Here is a 17802-nt window from a genome sequence, read left to right as displayed (position 1 = left end):
CAATGAGTTGAGAAGACTGAAATTATGAGTTGTATCAAAGTTTATTTGACATATATTTACAAAAACAGACGTAATATACTAAATATATGAAATCTGAATAATAAATACGTGAGAATCCAACAAACCAGTTATTAGAAGGAAAGTTTTGTCTGATCCAGTTCATACGGAGGCTGAGAGGGTTCATAGGGAGGCTGAGAGGGTTCATAGGAGGCTGAGAGGGTTCATAGGAGGCTGTGAGGGTTCATAGCGAGGCTGAGAGGGTTCATAGGGAGGCTGAGAGGGTTCATAGGAAGCTGAGAGGGTTCATAGGGAGGCTGAGAGGGTTCATAGGGAGGCTGAGAGGGTTCATAGGAGGCTGAGAGGGTTCATAGGAAGCTGAGAGGGTTCATAGGAGGCTGAGAGGGTTCATAGGGAGGCCGAGAGGGTTCATAGGGAGGCCGAGAGGGTTCATAGGAGGCCGAGAGGGTTCATAGGAGGCTGTGAGGGTTCATAGCGAGGCTGAGAGGGTTCATAGGGAGGCTGTGAGGGTTCATAGGGAGGCTGTGAGGGTTCATAGGGAGGCCGAGAGGGTTCATAGGAGGCTGTGAGGGTTCATAGCGAGGCTGAGAGGGTTCATAGGAAGCCGAGAGGGTTCATAGGAAGCCGAGAGGGTTCATAGGGAGGCTGAGAGGGTTCATAGCGAGGCTGAGAGGGTTCATAGGGAGGCTGAGAGGGTTCATAGGGAGGCTGAGAGGGTTCATAGGAGGCTGAGAGGGTTCATAGGAAGCCGAGAGGGTTCATAGGAAGCCGAGAGGGTTCATAGGGAGGCCGAGAGGGTTCATAGGAGGCCGAGAGGGTTCATAGGGAGGCCGAGAGGGTTCATAGGAGGCCGAGAGGGTTCATAGGGAGGCCGAGAGGGTTCATAGGGAGGCCGAGAGGGTTCATAGGAAGCCGAGAGGGTTCATAGGAAGCCGAGAGGGTTCATAGGAAGGCCGAGAGGGTTCATAGGAGGCCGAGAGGGTTCATAGGGAGGCTGAGAGGGTTCATAGGAAGCTGGGAGGGTTCATAGGGAGGCTGAGAGGGTTCATAGGAAGCTGGGAGGGTTCATACGGAGGCTGAGAGGGTTCATAGCGAGGCTGAGAGGGTTCATAGGGAGGCTGAGAGGGTTCATACGGAGGCTGTGAGGGTTCATAGCGAGGCTGTGAGGGTTCATAGCGAGGCTGAGAGGGTTCATAGGAGGCTGTGAGGGTTCATAGGGAGGCTGAGAGGGTTCATAGGAGGCTGAGAGGGTTCATAGGGAGGCCGAGAGGGTTCATAGGGAGGCCGAGAGGGTTCATAGGGAGGCCGAGAGGGTTCATAGGAGGCTGAGAGGGTTCATAGGAGGCTGAGAGGGTTCATAGCGAGGCTGAGAGGGTTCATAGGGAGGCTGAGCGGGTTCATAGGAGGCTGGGAGGGTTCATAGGGAGGCTGAGAGGGTTCATAGGAGGCTGAGAGGGTTCATAGGGAGGCTGAGAGGGTTCATACGGAGGCTGTGAGGGTTCATAGCGAGGCTGTGAGGGTTCATAGCGAGGCTGAGAGGGTTCATAGGAGGCTGAGAGGGTTCATAGGAAGCTGAGAGGGTTCATAGCGAGGCTGAGAGGGTTCATAGGGAGGCTGAGAGGGTTCATAGGAGGCTGGGAGGGTTCATAGGGAGGCTGAGAGGGTTCATAGGGAGGCTGAGAGGGTTCATAGGAGGCTGGGAGGGTTCATAGGGAGGCTGAGAGGGTTCATAGGAGGCTGGGAGGGTTCATAGCGAGGCTGGGAGGGTTCATAGGGAGGCTGGGAGGGTTCATAGGAGGCTGTGAGGGTTCATAGGGAGGCTGAGAGGGTTCATAGGAGGCTGAGAGGGTTCATAGGAGGCCGTGAGGGTTCATAGGAGGCATGTTGAGAGCTCGGTGGGACTAAGCGAAGGGCCCGGCGGCGTGCTCGGGGATGTTGGTGGCGTGCATGTCGCGCGTCATGTTGGACTTCTCTTTGAGTTTGGCCTGCAGCAGCGTGTGCTCGACCACCCCGATCCTGACGTCCATCTGCACGATCTCCTGCTTCAGCTTCGTCAAACTCTGCTTGATCTTCACCACCGGAGCTGAAGGAGACACAAAGGCAGCGGGTCAGACTCTACTCACACAACACGGCTCGAAACCGAGGTCGGGTCTGCTTCACCTCCATCAGACATGCTGCTGCCTTTGTCCTCCATCTCCTGCTTCACCTTCTCCAGCTCCTCGCTGACCTGAAACAGGTCAGTGAAACAAACCAATGAACCAGTCCAACAAACCTTCAACTGCTCTTTGCATTTTTATGTTAAATAACAACAACTTGATCATATTTCTAAGTGCTGAAAGTGGATCGACTCGCACAGACATCACTGTGTCCAGGCAAAACCTTTCTTTTCCTCAGATTAAGATTTATTTAACACCGAGAGGAACCAGAGCCTTTAAAGACCAACAGAAACCCGAATTAAGCCATTCACAGACCTCCTCTGAATCATTTAAAACTCCTGAAACATCTCCATATTCACATCTGCATCCCTGCTGGTGTGAAACCAGTCATATTCAGCTGTTTTCTGTCTGCTAAAAGCTCTCTTACAGTACAGTCTGTAAAGCTGCTGGGTTCCAACCAGCCAGCCGGACCTCCCCGTTACACCTCAGAACTGTGTGATGCCGACTGCTCAATGAATGTTTTAAACTTATAGCAAAATGCTTAAAAACTGAAGAAGTTAGAACCCCCTAAAGTCCCAGCACTAAGCTCCTGAATGAGCCTTCATAGCTCACAGGGCGGAGCAGACATGGCTGCGCTTTAACCTGCTGAAACAGGCTGCTGCTGTCTGAGCAGAAGAAGAATGTGAGTTCTTCTTCTCTGGTTTCATTGTTCTTTGGTCACATTTTAAACCGAGACGTTCGGCAGCAGATTTCCACCGTTCTGCACTCAAAGCGTTGCTCGGTGATGCATTCACTGACCTCAGCCAGGACTCTGGTCCTGTCCGTCACCCCCCCGCTGGCCTGTTGGTAGCGTTCCTTGGCCTGACGGAAAAGAGACACACGTGTCACACGAATCCTCTCAAATCATTAGAAATGAATGAATGAAAGCTGCTCAGGCTGGATTCTCAGGTGCTGAGCTCCAGCCTCGGTGTTCACCTCGCTGAGTTTGGCCTGAGCGCTGCGGTACTCCTGGATCAGATGCTCCAGCTGGTTGTTGATGTACTTCTCCCTGCTGCCCACCTTCTCCAGAGTCTTTCCGATGTCCTCCTGCAGCCTGTCCAGGTAGCTCTGCACAAACAGACGGGAGAGAGCGGCCCCTCCGTGATCATCTTCCTGTCTGTGGATTCCTACTCAATCCCTGGTTCATTTTATTCAAATAGACGCTTTAATAACAATGCAATAGAGCCTTTGGTGTGGAAGTTGATCAAAGGGCGAACAGCGAACACTTTCCGGTCACACGGCATCACACTCGGGCTCGGAAACTAACAGCAACAGCTTGCAGAAACACAGAAGAAGTGACTGATTCTACCGTCTACAAGCAGCTCATTGCTGCCGTGTTTCATCATCTCAGAAAGTGGCGAAGGTCAGAAACTGAACGCCGTCCCTGCGTGTTTGTTTTCATTTCATTTTACAGACTTTGTTTCAGGAAACTGGCAAAGCTTGTTGGGTTGTAGGAATCTTTTAAAGCCGACTATCATCCCACTGATTGGTTTGCAGGTGCTGAACCCCGTTTGGTGGACGGCTTTAGCTCCATCAGACAGGTTTAAATAATGACGTCGGGCCCCGAGTAAGAAATAAAAGCAGGTCAGTGAACGCACCTTGGCCTCTTTGAGTGAGGACTGGATTCCGTCTCTGTGTTGGTGCATCTGGTCCACGTGGATCCTCCAGTCCTGCAGAACAGAGAGCATGATGGGAAACCGAGTGCTCCCACAGACCCAGAAGTGTTTCATACTTCATAACGTTCACATGCATCTTCCTTACAGAGTCACAGTTTCATCATTTTGGACTGAAAACTGTCTGCAGCTACTCAGAGAGCGCACCTTGTTGTCGGTCCTGATGGTCACTTTGAGCTGTGGCAGGACTCTTTCCACCTCCAGGTTCCACTCGGCTGCGTCAACCATCGACTCCAGAATCTCGTCTGGTTTGGAGGATGATTCGGGTTCCTGTCAGAGAACAGATGACGGAGTCCGTTTCATCTTAAAATGGAGCTTTAACAGAACATTTGTACAAAGATCAAAAGCCAAGAAGCTTTTCTTTCCCCGGCGATCTCACAGTGTGAGCCGTTCGTAACTTCAGAGCCTCCAGGTCCATCGCCGTCTCCTCCTCATCGTCAGCTTCCTCCTGAAGTCACAAACAAAACAAGAATTAATACAAGTTTGGGATCTTTGTCCTGTTGATGAGCCAGTTTCAGCCCAGCTTTAGCTGTGGGACAGATGGCCTCACATCTGACTCTAGAATACTTTGGTATCCAGAGGAGTTCATGGTGGACTCAATGACTGCAAGGTGCCCAGGTCCTGTGGCTGCAGAACCAGCCCAGATCATCAGCCCTCCACCACTGTGCTTGACAGCTGGTATGAGGTGTTTGTGCTGATATGCTGTGTTTGGTTTCCTCCAAACGTGCTGCTGTGCATTAGGACCAAACATCTCCACTTTGCTCTGGTCTGTCCAAAGGACATTGTTCCAGAAGTCTTGAGCTTTGTTCAGATGCAGCTTTGCAAACCTAAGCTGTGCTGCCATGTTCTTTTTAGAGAGAAGAGGCTTTCTCCTGCAGCCCTTCCAAACAAGCCATCCTTGTTCAGTCTTTTTCTAACTGTGCTGTCATGACCTTTAACCTTTAGCATGCTAACTGAGGCCTGTAGAGTCTGAGATGTAGCTCTGGGCTTTTTCACCTTGGGGTGACCTTTAACCTTTAGCATGCTAACTGAGGCCTGGAGAGTCTGAGATGTAGCTCTGGGCTTTTTCACCTTGGGGTGACCTTTAACCTTTAACATGCTAACTGAGGCCTGTAGAGTCTGAGATGTAGCTCTGGGCTTTTTCACCTTGGGGTGACCTTTAACCTTTAACATGCTAACTGAGGCCTGTAGAGTCTGAGATGTAGCTCTGGGCTTTTTCACCTTGGGGTGACCTTTAACCTTTAACATGCTAACTGAGGCCTGTAGAGTCTGAGATGTAGCTCTGGGCTTTTTCACCTTGGGGTGACCTTTAACCTTTAACATGCTAACTGAGGCCTGTAGAGTCTGAGATGTAGCTCTGGGCTTTTTCCCCTTGGGGTGACCTTTAACCTTTAACATGCTAACTGAGGCCTGGAGAGTCTGAGATGTAGCTCTGGGCTTCTTCACCTTGGGGTGACCTTTAACCTTTAGCATGCTAACTGAGGCCTGTAGAGTCTGAGATGTAGCTCTGGGCTTCTTCACCTTGGGGTGACCTTTAACCTTTAGCATGCTAACTGAGGCCTGTAGAGTCTGAGATGTAGCTCTGGGCTTTTTCACCTTGGGGTGAACTTGCTGGGACGTCCACTCCTGGGAAGATTGACAGCTGTCCTGAATGTTTTCCACTTGTGAATAATCTTTCTCTCTGTAGAATGATGGACTCCAGATAGTCTGGAAATGGCCTTATAACCCTTCCCAGACTGATGGGCAGCAGCAGCTGCTTCTCTGAGATCATTGCTGGTGTCTTTCCTCCTTGGCATCGTGTTAAACTGACAGAACTCCTGCTTTTATAGAGCTGCTCACACTGACTGAGGATCAGTTAATCAGAGCATTGATCAGCAGCAGCTGGCTGCTACTTACCTGTGGAATAAATAAGGGTTCACTTAGTTTTTCACACACTGCTTCTGTGTTTTGTCTCAGTTTTTATCATCAGCCTCGGCTCATTTTCAGACCAGATAAGATGATTTTTTTAATGTTCTGATGAGTAAAACCTTAAATTCTTTTTCACTCATTTGTACTTTCAGTTGATGTTCAATAAAATAAATAGTTTCCAATGATTTCTAGAGCAGCTTAGGTGCATTTTTCAGTTAATCAGGAACAGACTTAAAGATAAACTGTAAAATGCTCAGTTCGATCTTTTCAGACATCAACCGGCTGCATAAAAAAGGTTTAAAACCTACTATCATCTCCTCCTCCACTTTGCTGAGGGTGAGCTCCGCGTCGTCCTCGATCACAGACTCTTCTTCTGTGTTTTCTGACGGGTAGTTCGGCCTGAAAGAAAGAAAGAAAGAAGTCGGGAAGCACCTCCCATCAGCACCAAACGTCCTGCCACAAGCCCCTGCAAACATCCCCGTGTGACCCTGTGCATCAACATCTAAGCAGGACTTTAAAATGAAAACAAAAGCTTGAAGAAGAAGCCAGAAGATTAATAAATGAAAGGAAACAAGCAGCCAGTTCACCTCCTGAAGGTGAAGCCTCTCCTCTTCAGAGCCTCCTCAGCCAGTCGGTCCAACACGAAGCAGACGTGTTCGCCTGAGCCCGACTTCAGTTTGGAAGGCGGGAAGTCCACCTTCCCCCCCTGAAAGAGCACAAAGACAGCAGCTGAGGACGAGGAGTCAGAGCCGGCTGAACGTTTATCTCAGTTTGAACGGAGCCACATTAATCTGCAGATCTCAGAGTTTTACTGAGACTCACGAAAGCCCTGAGTTCCTCCAGGATGTTGGACACGGTGGCGTTGGGTTCGTCGTACTCCTGAGGCTCGGTGAACGGCCTCCCCGCCACGTTGATGAGCCACGCGGCGATGATGGTGAACATGAAGAACTGCTCGCCTGGGTTTGAAGCCACGAAGGGACTGGAGACGAAGTAATGTCTGAGGGGGGGGGGAAACACACCATCAACCTGCTGCACCTGAAGAAACACCTGGGGGATTATTTACCCTCAGAAAAACAGGCTCGAAACCTTTAACATATGCTAAAATTGTCCAGAAATCCTAAAATTAACACACAAAAGACTAAAAGTGACCTGAATGTCGGAGAAAATGTGAACGGTTCCAGTCTGAGTGGTAAAGGACGAACTCAGTGATGATGAAAAGAGCCGATTGAATTCTGTAATTCAGGAAGAAAGCGTCTCTGAATGGTTTCTTTTAGTCTTTCCTTCGTTCCTTTCAGACTTGATGAAGTCCTGAAGCAGCCCTCATTTCTTCATATATTTCCATGGAAACAGGAAATCTCTGCAGTGACTCACTGAAAGTTAAATATAAAGTTAAATATAAGTACAGAATCTGAGGCAGAAACAGAGTTTTTTCTCAGTTCTCAGCAGCTTTAAAGTGAATCTCTGGTCTGAGCTCCTTTATTCTCCAACACAGCCTGAACCCTCTGAGACAAGCTTTCTGTCATTTCTTTAAGGAGTCTTCAGGAATAGTTCTCCAGGCTTCTTGAAGGACATCCCAAAGCTCTTCTTTGGATGTGGGCTGCCTTTTGTTCCGTTCTCTGTCAGATGATCCCACACTGCTTCAATAATGTTGAGGTCCGGGCTCTGGGGAGGATTCATCCCTCCATAAGACCTGTTGCCACTGATTTTCAGTCCACTTCTTGTGTCATTTGGCACAGCTCAGCCTTTTCTCCCTGTTTCCCTTCCTTAAGAACGGCTTCTTGACAGCCACCCTTCCATGGAGACCATTTCTGATGAGGCTTGGGCCAACAGTAGATGGATCAGCTGAAGGTCCAGATGCATCTCTCAGGTCCTGTCAGGTCACAGCTGGATTTTTTCCTCTTTCTTAAGGACATCACTTTCAGATCCTGTTCATCTGCTGTAGATAGTTTTTTAGGCCTGACACTTCTTCTTTTGTCCTCCACTTGTCCAGTTTCCTCAAATGTTTTAAGGACACACTGCACACCATGCTGAGATATGCCAAGTTTTCAGCTAACAGCTCTTTGGGAATCACCTTGTTGCTGCAGAAATCCTATTTTCTGTCTGTCAAACTGTGTTTTCTTTGCTGTTTTTCATAGATGCAGCTAAAGAAATGGGAACAAATGATGTGTCTTTGTGACAAAGTGCCCAAAGATCCAGTTTAAAATGGCTTCTTTGCTAAGTTGTCTGTTCTGTGTCGACACAACACTGGTTCATCCCTTGAGTTAGGAGCCTTTTTTCTGCCTGAATGACTCATAGGTCAGAGTTAAGTGGCTTAATAAAGAATAAAGTGGTCCGAAAATGAGTGAAAAAGCGGAAAATGTCCAAGGAAAAAATTAGACAGACCTCAAGAAAGTCTGGAGAACTTTATAAGAAAATCTGGCTGCTTGGAAGGAAAATATTAAGAAATGAGGGCTGACTTCTCACCTGGACAGATTCTTCATGTTGTGCTTGGACAGAACTTCCTCCTCGTAGTTCAGAACCTTTAACTTCTCCAGCAGGTTCTCCATCAACACAAACACCTGGTGAGCAGCTCCGGGCCCGCGGTCCTCCTCATCTCCGCGTCTGCCATCGTCCGCCATTCGCAGGAATTCACCAGCTTTATTTAACTAAACGGTTAAATAAATATGAAAGCGGCTGAGCTCGGCTGGTTTCCTGTCTGTTGTCAGGCAACGGAGCGCTAACTGACGCTGCTAGCCGGGGAGGTGGCTAGCATTAGCTGCTATCGTGTTTCAGACTTCGATTTGGGTTTTTAAAAGTTTAAACTCTTTTTTTTAAATCAGCGTGCGGGACAAAGTCTACCTGCCTATAACACAACTGTTTAAAGGGATTAACAGGATGCAGCTGTCACGTTAAATGACAACACAAGCGCCAATGCATCTCCCGTTACTTCTTCTACGCTTTTTCGCTTCTGTCGCTTTTTCTTCTTCGTGTTCTGGGTTGATTACCAGTTGCAAACCAGCTTGGAGGTGCGACATCGCCACCATCCGGACAATAGTTGGTATTGACAAACGGAAATAAGAAAACAGAAACTCTAAATTCTCTCTATTCACTCCAGTTTAATTCAGGTATTCGGGTATATGTGCGTGTAAATGTTGTATAACATTAATACACGACTTTCACACAGCTGCTGCCTGCTGTATCTTCTGTGAGAAAAAGCAAGCTGTGGGAGATATTAATCTCATTTGTAACAGATATTATCAACATTATGGACGTGTTTTAAGATGTAGAAGTCAAACATGCTCTCTCCGGGTCGGGAATGAGATCCTTCCCCAAGTGGAGGAGTTCAAGTATCTCGGGGTCTTGTTCACGAGTGAGGGACGAATGGAGCGGGAGATTGACGGGCGGATCGGTGCAGCGTCTGCAGTGTTGCGGGCTCTGCACCGACCCGTCGTTGTGAAGAGGGAGCTGAGCCAGAAGGCGAAGCTCTCTACTTACTGGTCAATCTACGTTCCCATCCTCACCTATGGTCACGAGTTGTGGGTAGTGACCGAAAGAACAAGATCGCGAATACAAGCGGCCGAAATGGGTTTCCTCTGCAGGGTGTCTGGGCCTCCCTTAGAGACAGGGTGAGAAGCTCAGTCATCCGGGAGGGGCTCGGAGTAGAACCGCTGCTCCTCCGCATTGAGAGGAGTCAGATGTGGTGGCTCGGGCATCTGGTTAGGATGCCCCCTGGGCGCCTCCCTGGGGAGGTGTTCCGGGCACGTCCCACTGGGAGGAGACCCCGGGGAAGACCCAGGACACGCTGGAGAGACTATGGCCTGGGAACGCCTCGGGGTCCCCCCGGAAGAGCTGGAAGAAGTGGCCGGGGACAGAGACGTCTGGGTTTCTCTGCTCAAGCTGCTGCCCCCGCGACCCGACCCCCGGATAAGCGGCAGATGATGGAAGTCAAACATATGAAGAAGAAATGACTAAACCAAAACTTCTTTGGAATTTAAAAACAATAAAATCTGTTTTAAAAAAAGAATAGAAAGAAACAGTCTTTTTAAACCTTTTTTCAGACAGATTGTCTCGTTCCCCAACAGTCTGACTCTCTTTACTACACTTTTGTTTCTAGGTTGTGAAAGATTACTGATTTGTTTTAATTTCGTATTTACATTTTCTTTAACTGGGATTATTTATGCTTTACATTTGTATGTTTTAAACAGCTTTCTGTTCTGTTTTGTGCAACACTTTAGTCAGCTTTTGAGTGTTGAAATACACTATAAAAATACAAACTAGGATTTAAAACAATTCAATCAATTTCATTCAGATTGTTTATCACCAGCCTCTTGTCTGGGAGTAGTTTATTTCCTCACAGAAGACTTTTTGAAGACAAACTTTAAACTTCCTCCTCCTTTCTCTCCACGTCGTTCCAGCTCTGCCTCCGAGACGTCTCCTCTTCAAATCGTCTTGATTTGGGGTTTTATTCCAGGCGTTTCTTGAGCTTTGGCCAACTCAGTTAGCTGCTCCAAGGGGTTAACAACTTCCCCGTTGCCACGGTTACGCATCATAACAGACAGAAGTCCTTCCACCATCCAAAAATGCTCCAGACGCCATGTGAAAATGCAGAAATCATTGATCCACTTGAAGATGCAAAAAAAAGAAGAAAAGAAAACAGGCATCATCTGTTGTTTAAGTCATCTGTCATGTTTCTGCTGTTAATTAATATAAAATAAGGCAGAAAAAGCTGCTTTCTCACTGTTGTTCTGTTTTTTAATGAGTCAAACTCGACACATCCTTCTGACTTTCTCCAGTGACGCATCATTCTCATTCTTCCTGCTGCACAACCCCTTGAATGTGTGTTTTTATGTGTGTGCTGGTGAATAATTCATATCTCCTCCCCCTGCGGTGCAGCAGGCGGTGTGCGGAGGAGGGGGTGTTTGTTTTAACTGCATGCTGCTCCCTGCCTGTCTGTGAGCTCACAGGTGGAGCTCCCCGGTGACTTGGTTTTATTGACAGGCCTGCCGACAGCTCGGCTTCGCTTCACGCATTCACACACAGGAGCTCAGAGGTGTGGGGGTTACCTGCAGAAGATCTGAAGAAACACGAAGGAGATGCTATCATCCTTCACAGCAACCTGCCTCCATCTTGTTAAACAACCACAGCAGGTTTGTGCACCTGTTTAAGTTGATGTAGTGCGTCTCCGGCTGAATATTTTCCTGTGTTGCTGCACAATACTCAGACCAACTGAAAGCAAAAGGCTTTTTTTTTACTCTGTGTTGTTGTTTTTAGGATCTTCATTAAATTTAAAACATATTTTTTCTTATTATTTTGCTGTTATTCTGTCTGGGGTCTTTCTGATTTTATATTTCCCTTTATGAGGCAGCGACTGTCTCTTTGTCGTTGTTTTTGTGTGTCTTCGTGTCTTTTAGATTAACTTTAAGACTAAATATCAGTTCTGGCTCCTGGGGCTCGGACTCTGAAGCAGGATTAAAGACTTTGAGAGAAAACTTCAGGGTTTTTCACTCCTTTTTTATTTTAAACTTCTTATCAGGGTGTCTCATGATGGCGAATAATGCATGAAACCTAACATACTGTGTAAGGCTTGTCAGGTTTGATGCAGGAAGGGAGGAGCCAGATGCAGACTTCATAAAAGGAGGTTTACTGAGGTTTATTCCAAAAGCAAGGTCAAAACAGAAAACACGGCTGAGCCATAAATACTAAAAACTATGGCAAAACAAAACAAGACTATGAACCACAGGAGAAACGTGACTTCAATCATGGAAAGGGACGTGAAGGGAGGATTTCACAATGAGTGAGACTGAACCTGGAAACTGAATACTGTGGGGAGGTGATTGGTGATGAGAACAGAAACAGGTGACCTGAGTGAGACTAAATGATGAGGAAAAAACATAAAATAACATAAAATGTGACAGAACCTGAAACATATCAATAATCAAAACTTGAACCGTGACAAGGCTGAAATGATTCTTTGACTAATTACCAAAAATCCTTTTGCTTTGATGCTTCATTCAGTTCAAAGATAAAATTGGCACAATATCTGTGGTGAATGGCAGGAAGCAGCAGTGTGGAGGCTATGGTTAAGAACTGAGGAGTTATTAACAGAAACAGAAAGCTCGGCTGTGCTCGAAGGCCAGAAACTTAAACATGAGACACAAAAGACTCATTAATAACCTGACAGAGAGAATAAACAGAGCACCGAGGACATGGAAAAGAGAGATATATAGAAAATGAAGAACGAAACCTTGGAACAAGTGGGTACAACAGATAAAGACAGAGTAGAACACAAAATACCGACTGAGAGTACAAAACGGAGACCGAATCAATGAATTAAGGAAAAATCAAACCACTTAGATAACTAGAAACTCAAACATGGATGAGTGTGCATCGCAGTCCTAACAGAAACCCACAGATCCGTGCAGCTGAAGTGACGCATGCGCACAGCTGGACAGCGTTGCCGTTGGTTACCGCCGGCCGACGGAAGCAGTCGTAACTTATTTTATTTGGATTGGACTGAAAATGAGTGAAAAACGCCAGTTTAAGAAAGTCTGTCTGAAACAGAGAGAAACGAGGGCTTTATCAGGAGTTTAGTAACTTCCTACAGATCAATTAACGTGAATATATGACCCAACGGTGGATAAACATGGAGAAAATGGTCTGGGAACCACACAATAAACCGATACGGCAGGTGATGACACTTTAAATCGTACCTGTGGAGGAGGCGAACTTTTCCTCAGCTCAGGTGTGATTTACGGCCCTCCGCAGCCAGGCATCACGTCAGTCTGCGGCCCGGCTCCCACCGCCGAGCTCGCCTCTGTTGGACGGGGAGGTAATTGGGAGGAAAGGCAGAGGTGGAGCCGCAGTTTAACCTGAGCGAGGCGGTAATGAGCCCTGGCTGGTGGTGCTTGTCTTCTGAAGGCCAGCAGGAAGCTCAGCAGCCTGCCGGGCATCATTCAGAAAGCCTATTTACGCCTTTTTACACAAAAATAACTTCCGTCTGAGGGCCATTATGTCACCAGATGTTTTCAAAATCGGGCTGAGAGGTGACATTTTCCACTGCTCCGCGGAAATAAATGACAGTGTGGGCAGTGACATGGTTGTCATCACTGTGGGCAACAAAGTGTGTTTTCCTGGAGCTCTCCATCCCTGAAATTAATGATGCGATGACGACCAGCCTCAGTGTTTCCAGTCTGAGGCACGGAGAGCACAACCAGGAGCACGAAATTCTTATGCTGGTTCTTCATAAGTCATTACTGGAACTAACAGTGCAAAGATTTGTAATTTATTTACCTGATTTAGTGAAAGTTCTACGAATATTTGCACCAAATTTGACTGTAAGCCCAGTTTTTCGTGTCTTTTACTGCTTAAATACTTCTGGTTTTATGGCTTCGTATATTTATTTATTCTGGGATATTACTTTTGCACAATCCCCACATTAAGAAATATGTCTGCCATTTATCAGCTGGGGAAGGCTGAGGTGGTGCTTTTCGTTTCTCCCACAACCAGTGAACGCTTCATTCAGCCACAGTGGAGAGTTCTTTGATTTATTTCCACTGCAGCTGCCCTCTGATGCCCCTGCAACCCACTTCCACTGGACACACTCCACCTTCCAACCTTGATGTGCCGCCAGACCAGCAAACCACGGCTTCTTCCTCTCAAACGCCTCATCGATGGCGTCCTCCCAGCTCAACGATGAAGACACGGCGGCTGGAGCTGGACCGGAGAACCAGATCTGGGCGCAGAAACACGTTTTCCTGTCATTGGTTGATGTTCTGCTGTCTTCAAGCAGCTTAAAACATTATTACGGTGCCAGGTGTACCTACCTAACCAAACAGGATGTGTTTGAGGGGTGCTGGAGCTGCACAGAGGTGACAAACCGGATCCAAACCAGAGCTGGAGACAGGTTGGAGAGGTCAAAGCATCATATGTGGTGCATAAATCATTCCACAAAAGAACCACTCTCAGTGATGTGTTCAGTGTGATAACAAGAAGCCTCTATAGTGGAAGAACTGTCCAGTTTCCTCATTTCGTCTTTCTGCTCTCTATCATTTCTTTAAGGAGTCTTCAGGAATAGTTCTCCAGGCTTCTTGAAGGACATCCCAAAGCTCTTCTTTGGATGTGGGCTGCCTTTTGTTCCGTTCTCTGTCAGATGATCCCACACTGCTTCAATAATGTTGAGGTCCGGGCTCTGGGGAGGATTCATCCCTCCATAAGACCTGTTGCCACTGATTTTCAGTCCACTTCTTGTGTCATTTGGCACAGCTCAGCCTTTTCTCCCTGTTTCCCTTCCTTAAGAACGGCTTCTTGACAGCCACCCTTCCATGGAGACCATTTCTGATGAGGCTTGGGCCAACAGTAGATGGATCAGCTGAAGGTCCAGATGCATCTCTCAGGTCCTGTCAGGTCACAGCTGGATTTTTTCCTCTTTCTTAAGGACATCACTTTCAGATCCTGTTCATCTGCTGGAGATAGTTTTTTAGGCCTGACACTTCTTCTTTTGTCCTCCACTTGTCCAGTTTCCTCAAATGTTTTAAGGACACACTGCACACCATGCTGAGATATGCCAAGTTTTCAGCTAATAGCTCTTTGGGAATCACCTTGTTGCTGCAGAAATCCTATTTTCTGTCTGTCAAACTGTGTTTTCTTTGCTGTTTTTCATAGATGCAGCTAAAGAAATGGGAACAAATGGTGTGTCTTTGTGACAAAGTGCCTAAAGATCCAGTTTAAAATGTACAAACCAGAGCTGGAGACTGGTTGGAGAGTGTAATAACAAGAAGCCTCTACAGTGGAAGAACTGTCCAGTTTTCTCATTTCGTCTCTTATTGCTGTTGCAGTTTAGACTTCTGGCTAATAGAATGAGTGAAATAAATGTATTTAAAAGCAGTAACTGCTGGTTTTAGTTGTTGCTGTGCGACTGACTCACAGCTTCATCAGTATTCCACTTCCTCCGCCGTGGACTCGGCGCTCATTTCCCGAACAGAAGACGCCGCTTCTTTCTCACGGCGGATTTGTCATTTTGGAAAAATGAGCTTCATGAGTCACAATGTTCCCCCAAAACTGGCTGAACGTCGGAGGTTTTCGCTCCAACACACAACAGGTTCGATGCTTCTGAGCAGGAAGAGCTGCAGGGACCCAGAAAACCTCACAAATGTTTCTATTCTACATTATTTATGCATCTTCTATAAAGACATTGCTTTATATAGGAGATAAAAGCTGCCATTTGTGCCCTGCAGGATCAGAGTTTTGCACTTCGAACCCTGCAGAGTCGTAGTTTTGGGACTCAGAGGACGTCTGTCTCTCTCTTACTGACCTGAATCCACAACCTTCTTCTGCTCTCCATGTTTTAAGCAACCAGTTTACCTGCTTTTTATCCGTTTAGGACTTGGCCAAACAGACAGTTTGAGTGCTGCTTTCTGCCCTCTAGTTCAGGAATGTCCACACCTGCTGTCCTGCAGGTTTTAAATGCTTCCCTGCTGTGATCAATGGATTATTAGCAGGCTTGTGCAGAATTTAATCTTCTGAAGAGATCCATTTCATCTGAATCAGGTGTGTTACCCTCAGCCTAAAAGAACACGTCCCCCCCCCCCCTCTGTTCATTGAGCTCCTCTGGCTGCCCTTAGCCGCCCGCATCAGGTTCAAGTCCCTGATGTTAGCTACAAAGAGCTTAATGGAACGGCTCCATCTACTTGAATGCTCTTGCAAAGGCTTCTGTCCCAACTGGGTCCCTCCGTTGGTCCCAGGATTGTCGTCTAGCAGCTCCTACACCACGCCTAAGACAATCCAAACTCTGTTCATGTGTCGTCCCACGATGGTGGAATGACCTACCGAGCGCTACCAGAACAGGGGCGTCCCTGTCTATCTTCAAGAAGCTCCTGAAAACCCAGCTCTTCAGAGAGCATCTCCTATCCCAGCACTTACCTTGTACTTCCCTCCCCCCTCTATCTCTGCACTTTATCTTTCTGCACTTCCTTCTATGCCTGCACCCTATCTCTGCTCTGTCCCCTCTGACAGAGTCGGACTCCTGGGTTCCTTCTATGTAGCTTATTGTTAGCTTTTTATAAAGCTGTTATATCTTTATTTGTAAGTCGCTTTGGATAAAAGCGTCTGATAAACACAGAAACACATAAACATAAAACATTTATAGTATAAACACTCTACTGTAAGCAGCCAGATTGGATGGAAACACCTATTTTTTTTGGCTTTTTCACACCTTTCAGTGTTCGCTTGCTTTTGTTTCTGTTGAAGTTAACAGGTTCTGGAATATAAAAGCATTTAAATCTACTCCAGAATAAGAGAATAAAGTCATAGATGAGCAGAATATGGGCTGAATATATAAACATGTTGAAGCAGGGAAACTATAAAAAAAAACACAAAGACTATCACAGATATGATCAAATATCTCAGTTTAAAGTCATTCCTGAGGAAGATCTCTGTGTATTTTCCTGTTTTGCACGTCTCCTGTTTCCTGTTAAGAAACTACTTCATCTACTTAATTACAATACTAACACGTAGCCTGGGCCGCCCCCCCCGCTGGTGACACCTTTAACCATCAGTTGAACATGTTTGATTCACTTGAGGCTTCAGATTTGCTTCACTTGTTATTGGAGACCTTGCTACTGACTTTAAAGTCTTTAATTTATTTTTTCTATCATTCAGCTACAGTAAGTTTTAATTAGTTTTTCTGCAGAGGGAGACCAGGTAAGTGTCAGAGTTGACGTGTTGCAATTAAATGAGGTTTTTCTACACAGCTTTCTGTCCAAAAAGGGAATATTTAGTGATATTTCAGCTGCTCACCTTCATGTCAACCCTTTAAATAAAGTAATTTAACTCGTTTGAAAAAGCTGCCGACTTGAACAGAAGCTGAAAAACACGAAAAGTTCCTGAAATTATTTCAGCTGCTTCACGTAGTTTTTAAAACGTGGGAAATGAAGACAAATTAAACACCAGCGGCCTCTTCACTGAGGCCAAATAAGTGTTGTAAGAGCAGACTGGTAAATAAATGCAAACTTTAGAGGACATCTGCTGAAACTGCAGCAGTATTTTCTGAATTGTCTTGTTTCTTTTTCTTGTAGCTGCTTCAGTAGATAAATGAGCAACGTGAGTATTTTAAGAAAAGCACCGTGGCCCTCAGAGTTCAGCCTTTCATTTGATGAATAAAGTGAAAAAACAAAGAAGAGCCTCAGATCCAGAGCAGCTCCCCGGTCTCGGCTCTGTTTTGCAGGTAAATCTACCTGCGGATGAACAAATTTGACAAGTCAATCTCAGCAGGTTCCACAGGAAGCATCTCTGCAGGTTATTCGAGTGTTTCTGGCTCAGAAGAGGCGTTCTCACTCTGAGGGAGAAATGAAAATGTCTTAATGGAGCTCCTCTTTTCCCTCTCACTACTTCACCGGAGACTTTTCAGCAGATTGCCTGAAGAGCTCAATTGTGCTGGGCTAATGCATAACAAACAGATGGAGCTGAGTGCAATCACTCCAGTGTGGCGTCTCCATCTCCGTCTCGCTGCCTCTCTCTGAAATAAATCAAAATTATGGTTTTTGGCATTGATGCAGCAACATGGGAAAAGCACAAGAGCAACAAAGCTGTCATTAGTCTCTGAATCACAGACATGTCTGGGAGGAGGAGAATGAATTGATGTCATTTTGCTCCTCTTCTTTTAAGCTGAATGTTTGCTCAGACTACCTGAAAAAGGTGAAGCTCGGGTGGGACTCCTGTAATATCTTCACGGCCGGAGGTGTGGAGGTTATAAAAAGCAGCAGCGCTGGAATTAGACAACCTGCAGAGGCAGAGGACAGATTAGAGTTTGCAGCTCATCTCCACAGAGCCGTGATTATGTTCAGCACTTTAACAGAGTCACAGGGACACAGTTTAAGCAGCTGGATGTAAAGTCAAACAAGTTGCCAATCGTCCCAGGAGTGGACGTCCGTCTGGAATCTGAACATATAGAAGGTTTGGAAGCACAGGTTTGATATTAAATGAGTTTTTTTCATAAATACAGTTAAGATTTCCACGAAACTTTGAATGAACTG

General features: G+C 46.4%; 1 protein-coding gene across 2 annotated transcripts; it reads right to left on the bottom strand.

Moving 5' to 3' along the window:
- Positions 1–1833: 1833 nt before the first annotated feature.
- Positions 1834–8733, bottom strand: ift57 (intraflagellar transport 57 homolog (Chlamydomonas)). 2 transcript variants are annotated; one of them, XM_072363426.1, is made up of 11 exons: positions 8258–8733; positions 6617–6791; positions 6382–6500; positions 6111–6193; positions 4266–4336; positions 4034–4156; positions 3812–3883; positions 3150–3281; positions 2973–3035; positions 2179–2245; positions 1834–2101 (listed from the first exon to the last, which is right to left on the bottom strand). In XM_072363426.1, exons 1-11 carry the CDS (start codon positions 8410–8412, stop codon positions 1920–1922), a joined length of 1242 nt encoding a protein of 413 aa, XP_072219527.1. In that variant the 5' UTR covers positions 8413–8733; the 3' UTR covers positions 1834–1919. The 2 variants fall into 2 exon arrangements, with proteins under 2 accessions (XP_072219527.1, XP_072219526.1); XM_072363425.1 differs by having other exon boundaries at positions 1838–2101; positions 4266–4334; positions 6103–6193.
- Positions 8734–17802: the final 9069 nt, after the last annotated feature.

Source organism: Leuresthes tenuis, unplaced genomic scaffold, assembly GCF_036924035.1.
Source record: "Leuresthes tenuis unplaced genomic scaffold, fLeuTen1.0.hap1 SCAF_14, whole genome shotgun sequence".
Taxonomy (NCBI): Eukaryota; Metazoa; Chordata; class Actinopteri; order Atheriniformes; family Atherinopsidae; genus Leuresthes; species Leuresthes tenuis.
This window is presented reverse-complemented; position numbering and strand designations above follow the sequence as displayed.

Excerpts from the sequence above, each read along its gene's own strand:
- ift57 (XM_072363425.1), bottom strand. The coding sequence starts at position 8,412 with ATGGCGGACGATGGCAGACGCGGAGATGAGGAGGACCGCGGGCCCGGA. Across the intron at positions 4,335-6,102 it reads AAGTGGAGGAGGAGATGATA|GAGGAAGCTGACGATGAGGA; the intron begins GTAGGTTTTAAA and ends TTGTGACTTCAG. Across the intron at positions 4,157-4,265 it reads AGTTACGAACGGCTCACACT|GAACCCGAATCATCCTCCAA; the intron begins GTGAGATCGCCG and ends GTTCTCTGACAG.